This window comes from Polyodon spathula, chromosome 45, assembly GCF_017654505.1.
Source record: "Polyodon spathula isolate WHYD16114869_AA chromosome 45, ASM1765450v1, whole genome shotgun sequence".
In the NCBI taxonomy this organism is placed as follows: Eukaryota; Metazoa; Chordata; class Actinopteri; order Acipenseriformes; family Polyodontidae; genus Polyodon; species Polyodon spathula.
In genome coordinates, this window is record NC_054578.1 from 451,485 (window position 1) to 476,484 (window position 25,000).

Here is a 25,000-nt window from a genome sequence, read left to right on the forward strand (position 1 = left end):
TGGGCTGTTAATGTATTTAAAAAAAAAAAGGGCAGCCGATAAAGACAAAGCAAACCCCACCCCCCCACACATCATCTACCTGGATTAAAGCTCCTGCTGGAATCCGAGGTGCTTTCACCAGACGCTGTGACCGCAGCTGTCCAGTGCAGAGCTAATCCCTGCCTAGGCGTGCGTGTGTTTAATAGAAACCGCACGGCCCATCGTGGCTTATACTTTACTTATATATCATAGTGTGTCGAACATCTAAAATGTCATGATGGATTTATTGATGTACCCCATCCAGCCCTTCTCTCTGGTAGCTGCCAACATTTATCCACAGTATTTATCATATGTTAAATAAATACACTTTTGTTCTGTTTTTCAGGTACTGATAGAAAGCTTTCTGAACTGGAACCTGTCCCTATTAAAGATGAAGCCCAAGAAAAACTAGAAACTGTTTACATTAAACAGGAGAGTCCTGTACTAGAATCAGTCCATATTAAACAGGAGAGTCCTGCACTAGAATCAGTCCATATTAAACAGGAGAGTCCTGTACTGGAATCAGTCCATATTGAAGAGGAGAGTCCTGTACTAGAGTCAGTCCATATTAAAAGGGTTATTCTCAATTCTAAACCCTTAAGCAGCTCTCTTTGTCATGGATGTGGGAAGAGTTTTAATCCTGCAGGAAACCTTGAAGCATCTCCTGGAAAGACTTTGCATCGCTGTGCTGGATGTGTGAAGACTTTCAGGGAGTCGGGAATCCTGAACGGACAGCAGCAGACAGGCACTGGAAAGACTCCATATAACTGTCATGAATGCGGGGCAGATTTCAGACCCCACAGCAGCGTGAAACACCACCTGCGAGTTCTGAAGGTACAGCTGGGTTATCCTTGTGAAAGGCAGGATTTGGAGATGGAGCCTGTCCTCATTAAAGAGGAGCTTCCTGAGCTGGACCCTGTCTACATTAAGAAAGAAGTCACAGCACTGGAACCCGTCCACATTGAAGAGGAGAGTCCTGTGCTGGAATCAGCAGAATGGGAACACCTTTCAGGTAAAAAAAAAAACAAAGATTGAAAGCATGCAGAGATGAATGGCAGGGTGTATTGCTCTATTGAAAGCGTGCAGAGATGAATGGCAGGGTGTATTGCTCTATTGAAAGCGTGCAGAGATGAATGGCAGGGTGTATTGCTCTATTGAAAGCGTGCAGAGATGAATGGCAGGGTGTATTGCTCTATTGAAAGCGTGCAGAGATGAATGGCAGGGTGTATTGCTCTATTGAAAGCTGCAGAGATGAATGGCAGGGTGTATTGCTCTATTGAAAGCGTGCAGAGATGAATGGCAGGGTGTATTGCTCTATTGAAAGCGTGCAGAGATGAATGGCAGGGTGTATTGCTCTATTGAAAGCGTGCAGAGATGAATGGCAGGGTGTATTGCTCTATTGAAAGCGTGCAGAGATGAATGGCAGGGTGTATTGCTCTATTGAAAGCGTGCAGAGATGAATGGCAGGGTGTATTGCTCTATTGAAAGCGTGCAGAGATGAATGGCAGGGTGTATTGCTCTATTGAAAGCGTGCAGAGATGAATGGCAGGGTGTATTGCTCTATTGAAAGCATGCAGAGATGAGTGGCAGGGTGTATTGCTGTATTGAAAGCATGCAGAGGTGAATGGCAGGGTGTACTGCTCTATTGCTGTATACCCTGATCAAAACATACCACTCCTCCTCCTCTAGTGTGATAGATATGCAGGTGGTGATCTGTTACTGCTCGCAGTTCTCGGATTCAAAACGCATCCAGATTTTTGCATTGCGTGAATCCTAAATGCGGACGTTCTCACTGCAGCACAGTAAGTTAACCCTTGTGTATGTATTGCTGAAACGCACATGCGATTGTTTGCAGAAACTGAAAAATGATGCATTTTGAGTGGTGTTTATTTTGAATAACTGAAAATAACCGATTTTGACAAATAATTAAAAAACAAGTCGCCCCCCCCCACACACACACACACACACACACACACACACACACACACACACACACACACACACACACACACACTTTCTTGTTTAAATTAGTTACTTTAAATGAACACTATAAAAAGTTAACGTCACAGAAGTGAGACTAGCCTTGCTGTACCCCTCTGAATTAACTAGGAGGCTGTGTGATCCAGTGGTTAAAGAAACAAGCTTGTAACCAGGAGGTCCCCGGTTCAAATAGCAAAGCCACTGACTCCCTGTGTGACTCCGAGCGAGTCACTGAACCACCTTGTGCTGTTTGGGGTGAGACGTTGTTGTAAGAGACTCTGCAGCTGATGCACAGCTCACACACCCTAGCCTCTTGTAAAGCGCTTTGTGATGGTGCTCTGCTATGAAAGGCGCTATATAAAAATAAAGATTATTAACTACAAAACAAAAGGTTAAAAAAAAATAATCGGTGTGTATTTCAGGTAAAAACAGTACATCAAGTAGGACAACAGATTTTTTACAATCCCTGCCATTGTCCGATCTTCTCAATAAAGTGGCCATAGACACATTTTTCAGAAAGTGTAGTGGCAGTGTGTAGAGAGTTCCCAGTGTTGGAGAAATGAGAAGGAGCCAGTAGTCTGTGCAAAATAGCAGTGAGAACTGTTCTTTATTTGGGTTCAGCACGTTCTTTCAGGAGCTCCTTTTAATGCAATGCCAACACAAAACTCTCTGCATGCTCGCCCACATTTATACACCACGCTCGCACAGCATTGGTCACGTTCACACACGCTCATGCAAATCATCCCATTCAGTCTCCAGCCACTCAGGACACTGTATTCAAATGCATACTGCTTTACTCGCCATTTTATCTGTCTTTTATTACATTCAGCATAACAAAAGCTAGGATCACAACATAAAAAAATAAAACTCTGATCAGTGACTTTGAACAAGTCATTCCGTTTGCAAGTTGGAGCGACATACCTGACCTGAATCATATTGCAGACAGAAACGGACCCCGATGGACTCGCTTCTCAGAGGGGTGCAATTTAAAAAAATAATCATTGTTGTCCAAGGGACAAAATGCTAACAACTTGTCCTTCTTAAATTTGTTTGCCTCTTCCCCGTTGCACAAAACACACACGCAAAACTAGAATGTAACTTGTAGGATTTTGGTTTTATTTAAGAGTGAACAGAATCAATCAGTTAGAGGTGTAATGGTGTTCTTCTTGTCCCATGTTGGGTGGACAACATCCCTACACTGCTGTCTCTGAAAAATAAATACATAAATGAATTAATACTTCAACACATTGCCATGAGATTTACAGTCTGTATTTTGTTTAAAAATAATACAGTTGTACTGATAATGTCACGTAGAAGCATTTCATTTTCTATCGTTAGAAACATATTTGTCAATCTTCATGTTTTAATAGCTTCACAAATTTAACATAGCGTTTCAGTCTATAAACTTTGTAAATAATAAACGAAGTTAGCAACAGCAATAGAAAGAACAAAAAAATGCCAGGGAAAGTTTGTCTGAAGTTCTTTTAAAGAGTTAACTTAATGTGTGTGGGTACAAGTACTCTACACGCTTGACCAGAAAGTTGAAATAATTTTATAAATGACCCTGCATGTGGTGGACAATACGAGGAGACGTGTGTGTTTTTCACACACATCGCTTTGCATGCTCTGTTCCAGTGTAATGGATTTTTATTAACTTGAAATTGTGGGAGGGGAAATATACAGTTGATGTGCCAAGGAACCAAATACATAAAATCCCAGGGAACTAGACAGTGAATAAAATGCCAGGGAACTATCACTGGCACTTTATGCACAGTACAGTGGAGTATATAAAATGCCAGGAAATAGAACTGTATTAATCAGACTATATAAAAAATCTAGGGAAATGAACACATTTCTTCGTTTTACAGTTAGTGTCATATTTGCTTTTGTTTTTAACTCCAAAAATGCCAGGTAAGCAACACTGGATCTGATTTCTAAAAAACAAAACCAGTGCGATTTGTAGCAGATTTTCCTTCAGTTCACTTGGTTGAAATTTAAATCGACTTCTTTTTAAAATGGAAGCCTCTCGCCCGTTCTGTCAGTCCTGGGAGAGGTGCAAGGGGTGGTCTCACAGTCATTTGCTTGATTGCTTGTCCTGAAGTGATTAACTTATCTTCAGTGGTACCGCACCCAGTGTTGCTTGCCCTCTGAAACAGCCTTCTGTATCTCCGATCAGCACGTTAATGCCAGACATGTCTCCTCTCTCATTGTTGCGTGTTGTTTCACTGTCAAAATACCAGATTTTTCTCGAGTTGTTATATAACAAATGTTCCAAAATATTTAAAAGCTTCCCTGAAAAACAGTAAATGCTTAAATATTTTGTTATGTCCAACTTTTTGAAGACATTTTATTTTCACCATCTGTGAATTATCAAGCAAAGTAAATTTTGTTTGAAGACGTGTTTATTTATTTATTTATTTATTTTTAAGTGACCTATTATTATTTTATTTTTCCCCCAAATTTGGAATGTCCAATCATGTTTATTTCTCCTCATCACAGCGAGTCCTCGCGCAGCACAGACGTTCTGAGGGCGTGTGAGGATCCTCCGATCTCGCAAGCTTAAAGCCTTTAACTCTGAGCGATCCAGAGCAGAGGTGGGCGGGGCTACCGATCCCGGGGAACAGAGATCAGCCCTGCTTTTTATCCACTCTGAATGTGCTTGGTGTCTGGCCGGTAGGGTTCGCTGTTGTGTGATGAGCGGAAGGAATCCCTGTCTGTTTCCAGACCCCACCCTGGGAGCGTCGGAGCCAATGGGACGCCCCCTTCAGAGTCCCCAGCATAGTGGCCTCTTTGCGCAGCCTGGACTCGAACTGGCGCCGTCCAAGCTGCGTGACTCATCCTGCGTTTGTAGCGGCAGCGCTTTAACTGGATGAGCCAATAGGGGGACCCCTAGTTGAAGACGTTTTTAAAGACATTGTGCAGCTCTATGCAGTGTGCTTAATCGTTTCCACTACTCTTTCCGAAGTTTGAAATTTCACAGGGAACGACATGTTACACGACAATGGGCAAATTTCACGGAAATCGTCCCGTTATTTTGAATTCCCCTGCCTGGGCTGTAGAGCTGCACAAACATCACAACACTCCATTGCATCCTTTGCTGTCAACCTACTGTCTGAAGCTGGACAAAAAAAAAATCTGTTTGCTTTTAAAGTTTTTCAGTTTATTTACAGCTGGTAATAGCTGTCTGTTCTGAACTCCAGACGAAACAGAATGAATTCGGAATCGTCATTTCCACTGTTCTACCCTAACTTGACTGGCTGGTGCTTGTTACTGTGGAAACAAGAAAAGGGAGTTGGTTCCGAAGAGTTCAAAAGCATTGGGTCTGCGAGATCAAAATGGATGGTGAAGATTCTGCCAGTTTGGAAGCAGCAAGCTTACAGTCAATATTACAGTTAATGTGGTATTTTGCAACCTATCTGGGGTTATTGCTTACATAATAAATACTAGTATTATTACTGTTTACAAAAGTCATGAAATTCATTACAAAAAACTAAGTGTTTAAGCTTAGAGTCAGGAAAAAATCATACCACCCGGTCAGAATGTGAATGGTGCAGGAATGGGTGGAAGTCCAAACAGAAGGTCTCTGTACAATGACACTGTATTTTCTTCGTGACAATATACACACACACACACATGCAATAGTCCACAGTGCCCAGAAAATGTCAAGTGCTCCCAGTGCGAGTGCCCAGTGCAGTGCTCTGTGATGTTCAGGGTTTCTGCTGGCGCTTGCGGCTTCAGCTCCCAGTCCGTCTCCGTTAGCAACAACACAAAACACGGCTCCAGCTCGGAAATATTTTCAGCGCAACGGGCCTTACTCGCGTAGCTACGTCTCCTTTGTACTGCCAAACCTCCCTGCGATCAGCACGGCACCGTGCTTTTATCCAGTCTCCGCGCTCGCCACAGCTGATCGTAGAGCAGTCTTACAGCTTGCGCCCTTTCTCGACTTCCGGTTCCTTCCTACCATCGAGTCGGCCCATCACCAGCCTTACTCCGCGTCCTCCTGGGTCGGTAGATTTGTAACGCAAATTAATCCTCTCTCGTTCACACACCTGTAACTACATCTAGATTAGGCTTTTAGCATAGATGTGATGGGCAAAGTAGCAATCAATAAGGGGAGCTGTGAAAATGGCAGCATTAAAAATACATTTTAAAACGTTAGAAACGCCTTTTAACGAGGAAAAGTTCCAGATAAACAATAAGGGGAGCAGTGAAATCCATTTTCAATTACATTTTCACTGCTCCCCAATCACCTGCTGTTGAATGAATGTTTTGTTAAAGGTAGTTTTAAAATGTATTTTGCTTGTCCTCATTGACACCCACTCTATACAAGGAGGCTGGTATTAACAGGAGTGATATTAAGCAGGTTTGACTGTGTTTTCATCAGAGTTCACTCTAGGAGTTGTTCATGGTTATGAGGGGAAGCCTTGCAGAAGAGTGAATGTGTAGGAATGCTTTATAATAATGTTTGTCTCAACTTTATTTTGTCTTTCTTTGCTTAGCTTCTAAAGTAGATGAAAATGGACACGACGCTAAACCATCACCCCACTGCAAAAACTCTTCTAGTGGCAAACCACAGTGCAAGAAAGACAGAGAGACCACACCCCAAGAAGGAAATATGAAGAAATTGAGAACTCCCTCAGTTAAAATTCCTTCTCTGGAGAGTACAGATTCTACACATTCTGTGTGTGTGATCAATTCTGAAACCCAGGGCAACTTGAAGACCTTGCCCTGTTCTGCTAAACAAGGAAAGAGTTCACATCAATTAGGCTCTCCTAAAACTCACAAGGGAAGTCCCACAAGAGAGACTCCATTTCCCTGTGCTGATTGTCGGAAGAGTTTCAGTCATGTATCACAGCTTAAAATCCACCAGTGCAGTCACACAAGAGAGAAATGCTATCACTGCACAGTGTGTGAGAAGAGATTCAGTTTGATAAAAACTCTTAAAAGACATCAGCGAACCCACACAGGAGAGACATGTCACCACTGTAATGATTGTGGGAAGAGTTTCACTGAAATAGGAAGTCTTAAAAAACACCAACGAATTCACACAGGAGAGAAACCTTACCACTGCAAAGAGTGTGCAAAGAGATTCAGTCATTTGTCAGACCTTAAAAACCACCAGCGCATTCACAAAGGAGAGAAACCGTACCACTGTAATGATTGTGGGAAGCGCTTTACTGAATTAGGAAGTCTTAAAAGACACAAGCTAATTCACACAGGCGAGAAACCACACCTCTGTAATGAATGTGGAATGCGCTGCAATTATTTAGGAAATCTTAAAAAACACCTACAAATTCACATAGGAGAGAAACCACATCAGTGTAGTGAGTGTGGGAAGCGCTTTACTGAATTAGGAAATCTTAAAAGACACAAACGAGTTCACACAGGAGAGAAACCACATCTCTGTAATGCTTGTGGGAAGAGCTTTACTGAATTACGAGGTCTCAAAAGACACGAACGAGTTCACGCAGGAGAGAAACCACATCACTAAAGATTGTGGGAAGAGCTTTACTGAATTACGAGGTCTCAATAACAGACCCTTTTAACACATTCCAAAGAGGGAGACGCTATTTCACACCCTCGCTGGTAAGAGACACACAAGCCGAGATGTTTATCTTATGGGAGATGCTGTTTTTTTCCGATATCCCACTGACAGAGCGCAGGCGTTAATTCAGGGGTGGCCTCATATTCACGGCCTCAATGTCTAAAAATAAAAGAAAAAAAATTCTACAACATTTTATATGATTGGCTAAATCAGTCTTCCCATCCGCTGATAATAAAGCCGTGCATCTTTCATAGAGAAGGGTGGATCTTGAAGTTCCATGTAAGTGGAAACTGCTGATTGACTGCTTCAAAACCTTTTGTTAAGACCAGGAGCTCTGTTCATCTACCCGCTATTTTTTATTATTATTAAAACCAGAAGGAAAAGGCTGTCGCATCGCTGCAAAGGCAGGACTGCGGCTTGGCTTCTTCACGGCTAAACCCCTGGAGCAAGGTGCAAACGCTGGGCTTCTCTTTGCATCCCTCCAGGCTGGACCACGGGGCAAGGACCATCGCGGGATTGGTATTCTTCTGTATCGTGTAACACACGTTAATGTGAGAAAAAAATGAATTGGATGAAGGATGTCAAGAAATAAAGGTTGAATATATTTGTGTGTGCTATATTTGTGTATGTGTCTTTATTTAAAAAAAAAAACTCCTTTGTAGCATTCTCCAGAGTGACTAGTATATTTATATTAATAAACATTATATATTCTGTATACATAGCATAATATTATGAGATATGTACACACACAATGCCTATAGAAAGTCTACACCCCCTTTCAAAATGTTCACCTTTTGTTGGCTTATAGCCTGTAACTAAAACAGTTTTGTTTTATTTATCTACACATCCTACCCCACAACTTCCAAGTAGATATTATTATTAATATTCATATTCTGTAAAAAAAGTTCAAGGGGGTGTAGACTTTCTATAAGCACTACATATGTGTGTGTGTGTGTGTGTATATATATATATATATATATATGTATAATACACATACTAATGGCTTCTTTTGACTTTTGTGTTTGAGTAAAAAAAGGTAAAACAGCCTTTCACTTTTTACATATTTCCTACAAAAACATTCTTGCAGCACAATCTTATTCTTACAGCTCACAACAACAATACAGTAATCCCTAAGTACAGTGAACAAGTCATATTGTATAAATAACTACATAATTAGCTATTACAATGAAAATAAATCACAACACCAGTTCTATTTAGACATGTTTCCTTTACAGATGACTTTTCATTTAAGCATACAGATTGTTAAGTTAGTGTTGGCAATGCACTTTGTAGGACAGGTACAATACCTTGACACAGAAAAATGATACGCTTTTATATTTTATTGCAAGAGAGCACCGCAAAACCTCCTTACCGTTCAGTTATACAGCAGACTGAAATGAAAGGAGCAATGGAGCGCTTGACCAGAGCTTGTTTCCTTTACCCTATTAAAACAGAATCTTGAATAATGTTTTTCAAAAGTATTTATTTATTTACAGAGATCAATATAGTCTTCAGTACTTCACAAAGATCTGTATTTAGAAAAGCATTTCAAGTTTCCAACCTTACCTGTGATTGAAAACGTCCCCTCTCCCATACTAGGCTTAAGAAATGAACCCTTTTTTTGCTGAATGACTACAGTGCATTGTTAAGCATATCTATTACTTGTTTTCAAAAGCTTGAACAAGTTTTAAACATTAATTAAGATGACTAATAATTGAATAATCTGTGTTGATTGTATGTAATCATCTAGCTATGGCTCTTATTTTGCAGTCTGCTCTTGTTTTAAACTTCAATGAAATTCATTATTATAAATAAAATATGAAAGCGTGATTCTTAGTGTTTGGGATTTTGTTTTACATTTGTTAGCTGTTTATCCATTCATCTTTATATTTACACTCCATTACACATGCAGAGTGCTCACTTGCTGTTTCCTATAGCAGGCGTGTCTACAGGTAACTGGCAGTGTGCTCTTTCACTATAGTGAGTCTCATTAGCCAATCAGTAACACTTGGTACAGTGCTCTTAGAAAACAGCAAGTGCAACATTCTGCTTCCCTGAAGGAGATGATGGACAGTGCTGCTTATATTCCCAATTGAATTACAGTGCTGGTGTATCACAGCTGTATTTCAATCAAGAAATACATTTAAGATGTTAATAATTTGAAAAAAAACAAACATGCATGTTCATAAGGCACCGCAGCAATGTTATTTATTAGACCAGCAAGTTAGCAATGCTTCATTCATCAGCTACAAGACAGGAAATGTGTAAAATGAAAATTGATCAATGCTGACAAAGTAAGAAATAGTTTAAGATGCTGAAACCCTTGATATGGTTCATGATCTGAACCAAAAGGCAAAACCACTTGAGGAGGAAAAACAGCCCTTACACCATCACACTACAGAAAAACAATTGTGGTTTGACAGCGTTTTCTATCTCTCAGTTTAAACATAGAACTTGATTTCATGATGCTGCTCAACTGATCGGGTTGAAATGGCAGGGTACCCATCACCTATCCTAATTAACTGTGCATGTTATCATCTGATATATTTACATCTTTATTTGTAAAATAATGTTACTGTTATTGTCTTTGTGTTGAGGATAATTCTACCTCCTCTGAGGAAGGTTACACCGAACCCATCCAGTGTTCCTTCAAACACAAAGGGGCCTCTTGTCCAACTCAATCAACAGCAATACACAAACATGACCAGACAACACCACCAATACAAAACACACAGGAGCAAGCAGACTAAAGCGAGTGTGTGGTACAGCAGAATGTAGCAGATGTGAAACGGAAGGAGTTTAAACAGAAAAATAAAACACTATAGCCTAACATCATTACTGAGCCTGAACTGCAATGTTTCAAAACCCTATGATGAGTCACAGCACAAACTCAACCCCAAACACCTCCAAGCAGCAAAGAATTGTATAAACTCCTGTTTATGCATGTGCCCACATGCCAATTGGCATCAATTACCTAATTGAAGAATGGCCACACCTGTGATTAAGCCAATTAAATCTTCACCCAGACTCTGAAGTATGTCATTATCTCTTTTCACCTGTTAAACCTGGAGTGGAATGGCCCTCCAGGACTGTGGTTGACCACCCCTGTTGTAAAGCAAAAAAGACAAAAAGCAGCACAGCATATGAACCTGCCAGGCTCCAACATGGACTGATAACATTTACACCAGCAGAATCCCCATTACCCAGAACTGTATAGCTACCATTGGGATTGTTTCTGTTTGTATGCAACTTATATCAGTTCAGAAATATTTAACCTTGAAAGTAGTCATTTTGATTGGAATACGGCAAGCTGCACTCAGATGCACACAGCAAACCGAAATGGCAGGTAAGATAACAACTTATGTGCCTGATATGAAATGTATTTTACATATTCTTTTTTTATATTACTTTTAGAAAAAAAATTTTTGGCTTTACAGGTTTCTATGCACCAGTTTACTTGTGCTTACACAATAGTGTTCAACAGTATTTACAACACAGCTCCTGGATGCAGGCACAGTCAGCTGGCAGACGCGTCCGCTCCTCCACAGAGTACAATGCAGCCCTCATACCGGAAGTAGTGTTATATTTTCTTTTTACGTAGTATTAGAACAGTGTTTTTGGTTTTACAGTTCTATATGTGCATATACCAATTTAAACCTGTACAAGGGTATATGTACATACCCATGTCTTTTGAAATGTATATTTTACTATATTTTTTAACTGTTTGTAGTCATGCTGTATATGCACTCATTTTAAAAATAAAGCCTTTTATGTTGAATTTTCCATTTAAAAATTGTGTTTCTGCGATGCAAATATTAGATGTGATGTTTATGAATAAAACTTTTCAGTTGTATCCAATAGTAAGTTTTTCATTTTCATAACGAAGCAGTTTAAAATTGTATGGGTCAAGTGACCCGCGTGGCAGTTCTAGGTAGTTCTAGTGTTACAGAGTTCCTCTTGCAGCATTTTAATGAGAATGCATAAAGGGAAGGGGCAACAGAGCCTTTTCTATATTTAAAAAGGAGGCTATAGGGTCGCTTAATGAAGCTCAGAGATGGTCAGAGACAATCAATCACATCGATCGTTGCATCAAAGGTTTATTGCAGTGGTCATCAAACAACAGAGCGCTCTGGAGAACAACAGTCACTTCATCAGTAACTAGTGTATTCTACCGGGGTAAAGCATGTACATGGGTTATATAGTTTTTACATAAAATCCCCTGCTCCTATCAGGCATTAGCACGCAGCAAACAATTCACTAATAACTACCTCTTAATTATTGCTATACCCCTTGGTTTAATCAATCAGCACTGGCTTTGGGGCTCTATGGTCCCCTCCCTGTGCGCTTGTTATAATTCTAAACCTTAAGCATTGCACATTCTTATCTTTAACTTCCCAACGCCCCCCCCCCCGGGACATCTGGCTCAATTTAGTGGTGTGCTGGAACATTCAGTTCCTCTTTCTCCTTGTAAGGTCTTGTTCCTGTTCGGTTCCTTCTAGGCTATATTGTGTGCAATGTATTTCAAAAAGTTTTTTTTTTCTGTTTATATTGAATTAATTTCAAACAAGGAAAACACAACAATCAGTTTTTGGAGTAATCCTATACAATTATCTCTGTAAAGCAGAATATGGTTTGCCCAGTGAGTTGTCACTACAATTTAAGACATGGTCCCTTTTTGTAAAATACTTAAAACAACATTTATTATTTAAATTAAAATTCGCAAAGGGGACATTTTCAAGGTATGCACCTTTGTGGCTCATTCTCAGGTTACAAAACAGTTTTACCATTTCCATTGTGAAAAATATTTGCTGGGAGGTATTATATTGTAGTCAGAGCCTATCAACAACAAAACTATATCTGAGTTGTGAAGATGAGAATTGACCAAAGCTTAGCGCCAACTTGAAAGAGCTGGAGACTTAGTCACAAGTAAGGAGTTGCATATAATAATCGTAATGTTCAAACTAAGAGACTCAGCAATGCATGAGACAAAAGCGGAATCTTACAGACGCAATTACAATCTATTTTACAGATTACTAACGTGATGTAACAAAATCAGAATGGCCAACACAAAGATTAATGTTCCAAACCACATGTAGTCCGTATTTTCCACCTGTGAGTTTTTAATTTAAAGTGATTAGGACTATCCTGTTTATCATTCAAGTTTATTCTTTTGTTTTCAGTAAATATTTCTGTATTGCTGTCAAATTTACTCCTGGTGTTAATGTGTCCTCAACTGGCTGAAATTCTGTGAATTCACTTGTGTTCTTCAAGACCCAGTAACAGATTTCTAAACACATTCAAAGCCGTGACAGGGCTTCACTCTTGTGAATTTTATGGTGTCTTTTAAGGTTTATTAATTGAAGGAAACTCCTTAAACATTCACTATAGATTTCTCTTTTTCGTGAGTCCCCTGGTGGATTTTCAAGTAACTTAAATGTGTGAAACTCTTGCCACATTCAACACAGCGAGGAGTCTTATCACCAGTGTGAATGTGCTGGTGTGATTGGAGATTTCCTAGTCGTGTGAAACTCTTCTCACACTCACTGCAGTGATAACGTTTCTTTCCTGAGTGAATGTGCTGGTGTGATTGGAGACTTCCCAATCGTGTGAAACTCTTCCCACACTCTGTGCAGTGATATGGTTTCTCTCCTGTGTGAATGTGCTGGTGTGCGTGGAGACTTTCCAATCGTGTGAATCTCTTCCCACACTCTGTGCAGTGATGAGGTTTCTCTCCTGTGTGAACACGTCGGTGTCTTTTTAGATTCTGTAACTGCGTGAAACTCCTCCCACACTCATTGCAGTGATGAGGTTTCTCTCCTGTGTGAACGCACTGGTGGATTTTAAGTTGTGATAAATGATTGAAACTCTTCCCACAGTCAGCACAGGGAAACGGAGTCCCGCCTATGTGATCTCCTTTAGCAACTAGAGAAAAAAAAGAAGAGAGACAAAGGTTATTGGAAATCATTCTTACACATTCACTCTTCTGCAGGGCTTCCCCTCATAACCATGACCAACTCCTAGAGTGAACTCTGGTGAGAATACAGTCAAACCTAACTTCTGTTAACACCAGCCACATTATCGTTACATTGAAATTTGCCAGGCAGAGTACAATAGGTTTCAAGAAGAACAAATGCTTGAGAATATAACTTTGATTATTAATATCACTGATTTCCTTAATATAGGAAGTATAAGATCAGGTTTATATGCAAGTACTGTGTTAAAATGTTTCTTCTGGTGACACTTAGCAGCCCAGCTGGATTTGGCATCACCCACTGATGAGACATGTGATCCCAGCAACACTATAAAGCTGTGGGAGCAGCACAACTGCAAACAGTCTACCAGAAACAGGGAAAGACAAAGATCTAAAAGCATTCGAAAGTGGCATGATAGCATCTGCACATCTAGCGGATGCCACAGTAGTAAGGACAGGCAAGTTGCAAGACATTTGAAATCATTCTCGCCCATTCATCATACTTGCTACTTGTTCTTACTGGACTTTATTCCATATAAGCATATATTCACTGTAAGTTTTAACTGCTCTTAGTCAAACTCACTCATACTTATAACTGACTGTAGTCTTCATTTTGCTTACTTGAATTTCATCTTATTGTACTTACAGAACTGTTCTTATCTGTACTATGATATTCTGTTATGTCATATTTTATAACGTGATACTTTGTACTGTAATATTTTTAAACAATTTTAAGTCTACCTGTAAGTCAAGGCTGTCTGCTAGGAAATAAATAAATAAATAAATAATAATAACAACAATGAGTGGTTATGCAGCTTCCCTAGCTTAAATTGAGGTGGAATGATCACAAATATGAAGATTTCAGTGCTTAGTAACCAGTTTCTATGAGACTAACAATCAACTCAATGAAGCTCCCAAGCAGGGAGCCCAGAATACAGATATTAATTGGGCACACCAAACTGGGGAGAACACCAGGGTAAAACAACTGGAGACGACTACATTAAAAAAATAATAAATAATAATAATAATCAATTCAATGTTTCTTGTTTTGTATAATTACCTCTAAACCCCAGTTCACATTCAGGTGGACGATCATCACACAGGCTGGATCCCAGCTTGTTGTTCTCCTCAAGTGCACAGGCATTATTTTCAGTAGGATCTTCCTCTGCGATGGGGACACATTCCTGTTCTATGAATTCCTCTTTAACAGGAACACATTCCAGTCGAGGGACCTCTTCATCTTTAACACATGCCAGCTCTGTACCCTGCCTTAGACTTGCACACCACTCCTGGTGAAAGGACTCCTCTAGTTTGTAAACTGCTTCTATCCTTGGCCCCTCCTGTGCTTCAGGTTTAGGTATAGCACGGCTCTCTTTGCGATCTGTGTGAAAGAATTTTACAAAATGAGAACCTACTTACTATCCAGGTTCCTCTACAAAGCCAGTCCCTTGTCAGAGTTGTACTGAGATGTTATTGGGTCATTCCTGTTGAACAATGTATGAAGAGGTTTTTTATTGTATTTATTTTTAAATGAATATAGTGCACCCAGTTACATTCCACTGTAGCTTGACAGTGGAAGTGGACAGAGAGCTACCAGGAAGACAAAGGCCAGCCCACTGGGCGCCAGGACAATAGATACAAATCATGAATGATATCCTCTAGAGACTTCTACTTTTCCAGACACTACAGGATGGTGAGCTGGGAATGAGGCTGGATCCAACATTGCTTCTTCAGTATTTGTGGTAGAGGTTTCAGCTCAGGTACTTCTAATTTTCGTTCTACTGAATGGCATCACGGTTGCAAAACAAATAAAGGCAAACTAATGTGATTAACAAATTATAATTTGTCTCCCTTTTTTAATATATAAATACGTCAGAACAGTTTGGGACTGACAAGCTGCTGGTTAACGACAGAATATCAAACAGCAATTCTTAAATTGTTAAAGTCTTTGGATGCACAGAATTGGCAAAATTATAATAAATAATCCAATACAGTCTGCATTGTAAATATGAATCATGTTAACATTACTTTCCATCTCAACATAACTGTGTGCCATTTCAAATTTCAAACAACAGCAATAAGATAAAACTACAATAACTAACAATGATAAACTTTTTTATTATTAAAAGACTACATAAAAAGTATCCAAACTGACTCTGTATACTTTGATTCTTAACTTTTCTACATTCATTTTTTCTTTTGCAAGTAAGAAATGTATCACATACAAAATCAATTGAAGATCATTCATTTCTTTTACTTTCATTTTTGCATTCCTGAGTTGTCCTGCATACCCCATGACCCATAGAAGTACCCCAGGGGTACGCGTCCCCCTTGAAGGAACCAAACAGGATAACAGGATCAACCAACAATCATTGGGTGCAGTTTTGCAATGTTTAGTGAGGAATTTGTGAAAGGAGGGGGGAAGGGCAGAATGTTCCAGTACACCGTTAGGTTGGGTCAGATGTCCGGGGCCATAGAGCGTGGAAGGAGAATTGGAATGTGTGCTCAACCATGAAATGCTTGCTAGATCATAAAATCTAGTCTGAGATGAACATAACAAACACAATGGAGGGGGCAGTCAAGCCCTACAGTTGCTATCCATGGGTTAAACTGAGAGAGGGGACAGGTTTAGGGGGTAAGGACAAAGGAATTGTGTGCTGTGTGCCAAATCCTGATAGGAGCAGGGGATTTTGTGTGAAACATATATAACCCATGTACGTGCTTTACCCCGGCAGAATACTCTGGCTGCTGATAAAGTGACCGTTATTCTCCGGAGCGCTCTGTTGTTTGATGACCACTGCAATAAACCTTTGACGCAACGATCGGTGGCGAATGATTGTTTCTGAACATCTCTGCACTTTACTTTGCCAGTTATAAAGGGAATCTATACAGTTTAGTTAGCTCTCCCAGGAGGAGTTAGGTTTTGTTTTGTTGCTTGTTCTCAAACCTAAGGCATGAAGTGTAGTGTTTGATAAAGTAGTATGCAGGTCCTGCCCCGTTTAAAAACACAAGAGATCGTTGCAGTGTCTAGAAATACATTTGCAGGCAAACAATTTAATTAAGCATGAAAACTCAACGTGCTGCTGTATATTGATATCAAAGCTCACAGATCCTTGTCCTAACCCCCTGTTATCAGGTTTGCTAAAGTCTCAATGGGACTGTAGGTTTGTTTAATTTACTAACCACAGTTTAATCTTTACAACATATCATTTTACCAGAAGGATAGCCACTTAATTTATTAATTAGGCTGGTTAAGGTTTACCAATATAGACTAGTACTATTTTATAGTTCCTAGAATGCCAATTTAAATCTTAACTAGTCTAGGTGGGATTTACAAACACTGAGCTGTACTTTCTTATAGTCTGGATAATGAATCAGACTGATGTAACATTAGGGCAGTAGAGTTGAACTGAGCACTCATAATAAGCACTTAAAGGTGTCTTAAAAGAGAAATTCAAACCAAGACCTCACCAATACAATTGACAAAAAGGTTATTTAAAGAGTTGGAATGACCAAGCAACATCATGGAAGGAACCAAACAGGATAACAGGATCAACCAGGTATCATTGGGGGGCAGTTTTGCAATATGAAGAAAGGACAGAATGCTCCATCACACCCTTAGGGTTGGGTCAGAGTCAGATGACAGGGGACAGAGGAAGGGGAGAAGAAGTGGTGCTATGTTTGCTTAACCATAAAATGCTTGCTTAATCTTAACTGGTTTCCGAAATGAACATAACAAACGCAACGGGGGGACCCTACATCATTAAAAAATATCAATCTCACCTTGTAATAGTCCCTGGTTCCCGTTCCTGCGGCAGTCTTGTTCACTCCAGTCGGGGTTCATGTTTCTGAGAGGTTGGTTACTGTCCGCATCTGCAGCGCTCATGCATTCCCGCACCGCTTTCAACTCGCTCTCTGATATTTCCAATCTCAGCTTCAGCCTTTCATTCTCTTTCTCCTTCCCAGCCATTGCAATCTGAAACTCGTTCAATTTACTGCCCACAACTCTTGTGATTTCCCACAAGACGGTGTCTACAGCCGCTTTCACTGCGTGCTCGATGGCAGAGCCGAGCTCGTCTTGCAAGAGCGAAACGGACACGCTGAAGTCCATCCTCGCCGGGTTTCACTCTGAGACTCGAGTAGCAGAATCCTCTTAGTATTTATTATTATTATTTTAATTTTTTTAATGTAGTATAACCATTAATATAAAATTAGCACTTCTGCTGTGATAAAGGAAGAAAACAAGAGCCTCGTTTTAACTTTTGCAAGGCGTAATCAAACAGGAAAAGGATCCTTGTTTCAGAACTCAATGAGGGTTATAAACTTTTTTTTTTTTTGTATATATCATTAGGAAACAGTTTTACCCAAGCCAAATACTTTAAACAGCCTGTAATACAATGCTGTCTCTCCCTCCCCAGAATAAACGTTTCAGTTTCCTGGAGCGAAGTGAAAGCAGACGTGTCGAGAAAGGTACGGCTGAGTTCATGTCGCGCAAACTTTTGAGAGTCTGCGCAGGTCCCACGTCAAATGACAAATGCGTGAACGCAGCCAGATCTGACCACAGAGGTCACGCACCTATACCATTCCTATACCAGCAATGCATGATGCTGTATTATCTTCATCAAGACAATGTGGGGAAGCTATAAAAAAGGCTAACAAGATGCTCGGATACATTGTGAAAAGTGTTGAATTTAAATCAAGGGAAGTAATGTTAAAACTGTACAATGCACTAGTAAGACCTCATCTTGAATATTGTGTTCAGTTCCGGTCACCTCGCTATAAAAAAAGATATTGCTGCTCTAGAAAGAGTGCAAAGAAGAGCGACCAGAATTATTCCGGGCTTAAAAGGCATGTCATATGCAGACAGGCTAAAAGAATTGAATCTGTTCAGTCTTGAACAAAGAAGACTACGTGGCGACCTAATTCAAGCATTCAAAATTCTAAAAGGTATTGACAGTGTCGACCCAAGGGACTTTTTCAGCCTGAAAAAAGAAACAAGGACCAGGGGTCACAAATGGAGTTTAGAAAAAGGGGCATTCAGAACAGAAAATAGGAGGCACTTTTTTACACAGAGAATTGTGAGGGTCTGGAATCAACTCCCCAGTAATGTTGTTGAAGCTGACACCCTGGGATCCTTCAAGAAGCTGCTTGATGAGATTTTGGGATCAATAAGCTACTAACAACCAAACGAGCAAGATGGGCCGAATGGCCTCCTCTCGTTTGTAAACTTTCTTATGTTCTTATGTTCTAATGAAGGGGGTCGGTGGGCGGGGTCGGCGGGCGGGGTTTGGCGATCGCGTCACGGCGGGGGCGGGGTTAGTGTTGCAGCTTGGCCGCGCCAGCCTTGCAGTTCAAGGCGTGCTGCTCCTGTCTTGCGGGTTTGCAGCTATTGGACGTGCCTGGCTGCAATCGTCAGGGTGTTATTATTATTGGCCGCAGAAACACTCTGTAGAGACCGATTGGCTGCGCTGGGCTGCCTGATAAGAGGACGCTATGAAGCTGCATGCTGGGGTAGCCACGTTGGCTCCTATCCCTGCAGAGTTTTACTATGCAGTGGTGTGGAGCCGAAATGTCTCCAGGTTGGACCTCAAGGCTTTGTGTTTCAAAGCTGCCGCTGATCGTGCGTGGGGCATTGTGTTTTGTTTGATTTATCGTAGCAGGTCAGAGTGTTTTTTTTTTTTTTTTTTTTTTTTTTTTTTTTTTAAATCTAAATGGTTTTAGTTTAGCTGTGAAACGGAAGGCTTGCGATCGACTAAAGAAAGGAGCTCACTACTGCAGAGAGAGAGAGAGAGAGAGAGGAGGTAAACAGAACGGACTTTACCGGAATGTGAATTAATTCACATTGGTGTTTTCTTATTGGGACTTAGATCTGCTCCAGACTGAGTGATTGGCTTTGTATTTAAAGGATTCAGATCAGTTTGGGCTGAAAATTCCTCAGAGGATACTTATAGAGGGCGCAGCTCCTAAGCAATATTCATGTCTGTTTTGCTCAGCCCAACACTGACTTCAGGGTCAAAACAGCTGGCACGCCTGCCAGAAAGCATCCCCGTTTTGTTCCTTTTTTAAAATACGTGCTGCATGTGTCCACAGTTTCCTATTGCCTCTCGTCCCTGAAAGGAATGGGTCTGTTTTCTTCCGTTTATTTGCAGCGCGAACATCTTCAATAATTTCAATTTTTTTACGAGTAGAAAGTATTAAAACTTCCCTGTATCCGTTTACTACAAAGCCGCTGTCTCAGTTAGGTCTTTGGGCTGGACGTTTGTATACTAAACGGACTGATCCTCATAAAACACGCTTTTGTTATTAGAGTAAATGTTGTGTACAGCTACAATTAGATCCTCTTATTATAATGTAGTGCACACAAGACAAGCCATGCCAACATTTACTTGGCTGGCCCTGACACTTAAAAGCTTGATCGTGTGAGCGGAGCATATGCGCAACACTGAAACTGCAAGCTTGCTGACTTTGACAAACTGCAAGGCATCTTTTAAGATACTCTTGGATCTGTTTCCCTGTATTGCTGCAATGTCTCTTCTTGTAAAGGGTCTGCAACAGGATATTGTTCGGCCCTGCCTTCATGTGTAAAGGTCTATTGTGTGTTCTGGTTTTTTGATCGTTAAAAAGTCCCCACGACATTGTGCATGTGTAATTGAAAGCCTTCACTGATACATTTTAGATTAAAATTATACTGAGGTGTTACGTTGTAATGCACTTTTCAGTTGTGTATTCTATGTAAATCTGTGAAAACGTGAAGACGTTCTATCCATTAGCAAATTATATATCTTCTAAAGTGTAGTAGATTCTACATCTAAACCAGGGTATAGTGAAATTTGCTGCTACTGCTAATATAACATCTATAATATATACTATTAACAACACTACTATTACTAATAATAATAATAATAATAATAATAATAATAATACAACTACTAATATATACGACTGCTATGACTGCTACCAGTAATGCCAGTAATTATAAGGGATATACTTTTTAACGTACCGATAAACTAAAAGGAACCAATCTCAGAGAAAATGTAAACTGGTGGAGAAAAAAAACCCCCCCCCCCCCCCCCCCAAAAGGCAAAACTTGAGAACACCATTCAGTTAATTTTAAAACCGAAACTCTTAAGAACACTACAGTTGGGGCATAGGCAGCGTTTACTGTATACTAATGAAAACTGTAAAAAATAAAAACTGTATAACTGTTAAAGTTAGTGACGCTTGTCCTGGTGAAGTTTAGTTGACTGGAAAAGTACAATAAGCCCTCCAGACTTCACAAAGAAGTGGTACAACCTCACCGACTCTCAAAAGTTTAAATTCACTGAATTAAGTTGTGTCACATTAGCACTTCCAAGTCTACAAAACTACTGAATTTGCAAGTGAATTGCGCACGCTCCTGACTGATACTCTTCCTGCGCTCGAAATCGTTGGCTCAGGGTGCCACGGAGTCTATCTTTGTGTAATATTTACATTTTCTATATTATGAGGTGGAACTTCAAACATCCATGAGAGTATTACCAGGGCTTTGTTAATTTAAGTTGAAAAGACGCACTGTTCCAAAATCCTTAGTTTTTTAAATTCAGTGCTGCACTTCCAGTAGATTCTGCATTATCTGTGAGCAAAAACATAATTAACATAGTTTCAATATTTTTTTTAACATAACGTAATCAAAGAAACCATACCGGTAGTACAGAATTTCATGTTAGATTTCAAAATGTAACATTTTTCAGTTTGTTAGATTTTCATAAAGTATGTGGGAAAACTACAAAGTGGTATTTTATTCAGTGTGTTAAAGTAACATTGGTCAGGTTTCATTAGACTTTATATGAAGCAAAAATTAATTCACTATATATAGGGTGATGCAAAACATTTGGTCATAGCTGTAGGGTTAGGTGGGGCTATTCAACCCTGTTTATATGTTCCATAATAACTTCCCATGCATGTAGATATGTGTCCTGATATTAAAGGTTTATCTAATGTAATAAACGTTGTATAATAGAAGAGTCCCTGTGTTGTTTTAGGGGTGGAAGAGCCTCACATGCATGCCTTTTGCAAGCTGCGTCAGTCTGTTGCAGGACACAGAGGAATTCATATTGCAAAGGTGCAGCATATATCAAGAGCATATCAAATATTGGATTAATACATAATATAGTTTTCTAAAGTGTGAGTTCTGTGGAAATTCAAATCAAAGCACTTTATCTGCAGTCTGAAATGACAAACCTAACAGTCTTGTCTCCTTTTCTTCAGTGAGAACGGATCAGCCTCACTCACAGGGAGTTTCTGAGATGGAAGCAGCTCACATCAGCCCAGAGCTTCCTATTCGATGGGTTGTTTCTGCAGACAGGACTGTTGAGATCAAGGAGGAAGTGACTGAGCTGGGGTGCGACCAGGCCAATGAGCGGATCCTGCAGGACGAAACGCCACCTTCTAGCATCGCCGAGAGAGGTGAGGGAAACTGGAATGCAGATCTATAGAGGGGGGGGGGGGTCTTGATTGAAAGAGTGAAGAGAGCCTGTGGAATACACTGCATTAGGGAGCATTTACTTATTTTTGTCGTCTTCACTGGACTTCAGCAGAATGCTATTTGCAGTTCAGTTTGTTTACAATTCTCTACAATAATTTTAGCACCCCCTCTTTGAAACCTGCTTGTTACAACATCATGTCACTATATAACAATACTACTGATGACCTCATTTACATGGAAACAGCATTTCTGCCACAGGACACAAGACTCGGCACAGTCAGGACAGCACAGGACACAAGACCTGCTGACCTGTGCTGTCTTCTGTCCTCTGCTGTCCTGACTCTGCTGAGTCTCGTGTCCTGTGGCAGTGCCCTGGCTCTCTCGTGAGTGTGTGATGTGGGTTCTGCATACTATGCCTGGGTCCTTATTAAAATCAGAATCTTAGAACGTCATTTCATTACCAGAACTGAATTACATCTTCTTTAAAATGAGGCAGTTGACAGATGCAACAATTGCCAATTTGCGTTAACGCATTGATTATGTAGTTATACATCGATCATAGTGCTCTTACAGTAGAAAGCCAGCGTCCGCGCGTTGCTAGGATACAGTCCTGTCTGCCTTTGGATTCGATTTGGACAAGTCATGTCAGTTACAAATATTGTATCATTTCATTGCATTTTGCCGTGAAACGTGAACAGCATACCTGTTTGTTTTGTGTAATCATTTTAAAAGATGAGTTTCTTTAAGTGTTTGTTTCAAAGCAGGCTGTGATTAGATTACATGTCTGACAATTACACCATGTTTAGCAGTTGAATTAGCCTGTCTGGCTTTGTGAGAACAATGAATACTTTGCTTTTGGCATGAAATGTTAACAGTGATGTGAATTAACAAGAGCATTTCAGATCCTAACGAGTGCTGTTAAAATAGTATTTATTATTATTATTGTTATTATTAGTGTTAGAGGTGGTGTGGTGCTGGCACACGCATATTCTTTACAGTTGTTTATTGAATTCGAGCCCTTTTTAAATCCAATGTTCTCCTTTGAAAGTAAGGTGTGTCTAGTTGTTTAATATACACAACAGTTTTTTTTAGTTATTGCATCTTCTGATAAAAATACAAATATTTGTTTTGAAAATAAAATGTTGGTGCATCGATTATTGACGACAGTGTGTGTGTGATAATTGATTGAGAAATTAGGTTGCGGATTGCAATTAATCATTGCTTGTCCTTTTTTTGCTGTTGCGTACAATAATAATAACAAAGCGGCTATAAACAGTAATAACATTTGAAATTTAAAGTGGGAAACATTCAATGCAATGCTGAAAAGCAAAGTTATGAGAGTGAAAATGTAGTGCTTAGGAATACAAAATTGGGAAACCTGACAAGTAAGTTAAAATGCTGAATTTAAAGTATATTCTAACGGCACGATAGCGCCATTGTAGGTAAGTGCGGCTGCCAGAGCCTCGTTTATACTCGATTTTGAGGGTATGTTTTCTCGGCCGTTTCAAAGCAGATCGGGGTGGCGTTTCGTACGTTTTTTTTTAGTTTTTAAGTTACAGAATCGTGAAAAATTATTCACATTATATTGACAAATTAGTCAGGTTTTTTTAATTAATTTGTTTTAGCTAAAATAACACAAAAACGGCTGCGTGTTTGAACCCTAGATAGTAGATGAAGACAGTACTCCTTGACTTTTTTGAAACCGAAAAAATGGATGAAGTATTTAGCGTTTATTTTAATCTGAAACAAAAACTGCCAAGTTATTAAAAGGGCCCCGCCATTTAAAGTGGAGATATCAAAAACGCAAGCCAAGTTAGTAGAAACAATTGGGGGAAATGTAACCGTTAACCTTCAAGGTCTTTGCGTCTATGATTGCAGCAGGCTTGAAGGAAAAATTATAGTGTGATCTGTGAGGGCAGTCATTATATGCCCTCTTCGGTGGGCAAGACTGCGTCACAGGCACTGCATGCAGCTTTGATATTGTATTCAGGTTCAGGGTCTTCAGGAGGTAAACACCCATATGGTAATAGTTACATTTCTATTTCGGGGAACCAGGGTTATGATAATAACCAATGTTTTGATTTAAAGAGTGCATGCTAACCGCCAAGGCCTCTTGCATTAGATGCCAGGTTGCAATGAGCTCACTAGGTTAGCATGCTAAAACTAAGTGCTTTGTGGTCAGTAGGACGCGATTGGCAATAATGTTTGAGATGTGTACCACAGTATGCATTATATGTGAAATGAAAAATGTATTCTATTTTTCAGGTACAGATGTGAAGCTTCCTGAAGTGGAGCCTGTCCTCATTAAAGAAGAGACTCCAGAAGAACCAGAGCCTGTCCACATTGAGAAAGAAGTCACAGCTCTGGAACCTGTCCGCATAAAAGAGGATAGTCCTGTACTACAATCCGTTTATATTCAAAGAGTTATTCTCAATCCTAAACCCTTACTCACCTTGCTGGGCTCACGAAATAAATGTGGAGAGAGCTTCTCCCAATTACAGAGTCTTAAACGCCAGCAAAATCACACAGGGTATAAACCACATCATTGTAGTGAATGTGGAAAGAGCTTCACTCATTTGGGGAATTATAAAAGACATCAGCGAGTTCACACAGGAGAGAAACCACACCAGTGCAATGAATGTGGAAAGAGCTTCAGTGATTTAGGAAACCTTAAACAACACCAGCGAGTTCACACAGGAGAGAAACCGCACCAGTGTAATGAATGTGGGAAGAGCTTTGCTGAATTAGGAAGTCTGAAAAAACACCAACGAATTCACACCGGAGAGAAACCATACCAGTGTACTGAATGCTGGAAGAGCTTCACTCAATCAGGAAAGCTTAAACAACACCAGCGAGTTCACACAGGAGAGAAACCGCACCAGTGCAGTGAATGTGGAAAGTGCTTCACTGAATTAGGAAGTCTTAAAACACACCATCGAATTCACACAGGAGAGAAACCACACCAGTGTAATGAATGTGGCAAGCGCTTTAATGAATTAGGAAGTCTTAAAACACACCGACG

The 25,000-nt window shown here is 40.0% G+C and overlaps 2 protein-coding genes across 3 annotated transcripts in view; both read left to right on the top strand.

Annotated features, from left to right (window-relative positions):
• LOC121305934 (zinc finger protein OZF-like) overlaps positions 1-25,000 on the top strand; it is a 73,574-nt gene that overhangs the window by 9,801 nt on the left and 38,773 nt on the right. The window contains exons 3-4 of one of the 2 annotated variants that reach the window (XM_041237619.1): positions 365-1,030; positions 6,498-8,312. The exons of the other annotated variant lie outside the window; for it this stretch is intronic. Of the exons in view, the coding sequence (XP_041093553.1) occupies positions 365-1,030; positions 6,498-7,489 (1,658 nt within the window). The 3' untranslated portion in view covers positions 7,490-8,312. Of the gene's footprint in view, positions 1-364; positions 1,031-6,497; positions 8,313-25,000 lie in introns of those variants that run through there. 2 annotated transcript variants of the gene reach the window in all.
• LOC121305947 (zinc finger protein 501-like) overlaps positions 21,714-25,000 on the top strand; it is a 4,547-nt gene continuing 1,260 nt past the window's right edge. Inside the window, exons 1-2 of the mRNA XM_041237647.1 lie at positions 21,714-21,959; positions 24,244-25,000. Coding sequence (XP_041093581.1) covers positions 21,800-21,959; positions 24,244-25,000 — 917 coding nt within the window. The 5' untranslated portion in view covers positions 21,714-21,799. The remainder of the gene's footprint in view (positions 21,960-24,243) is intronic.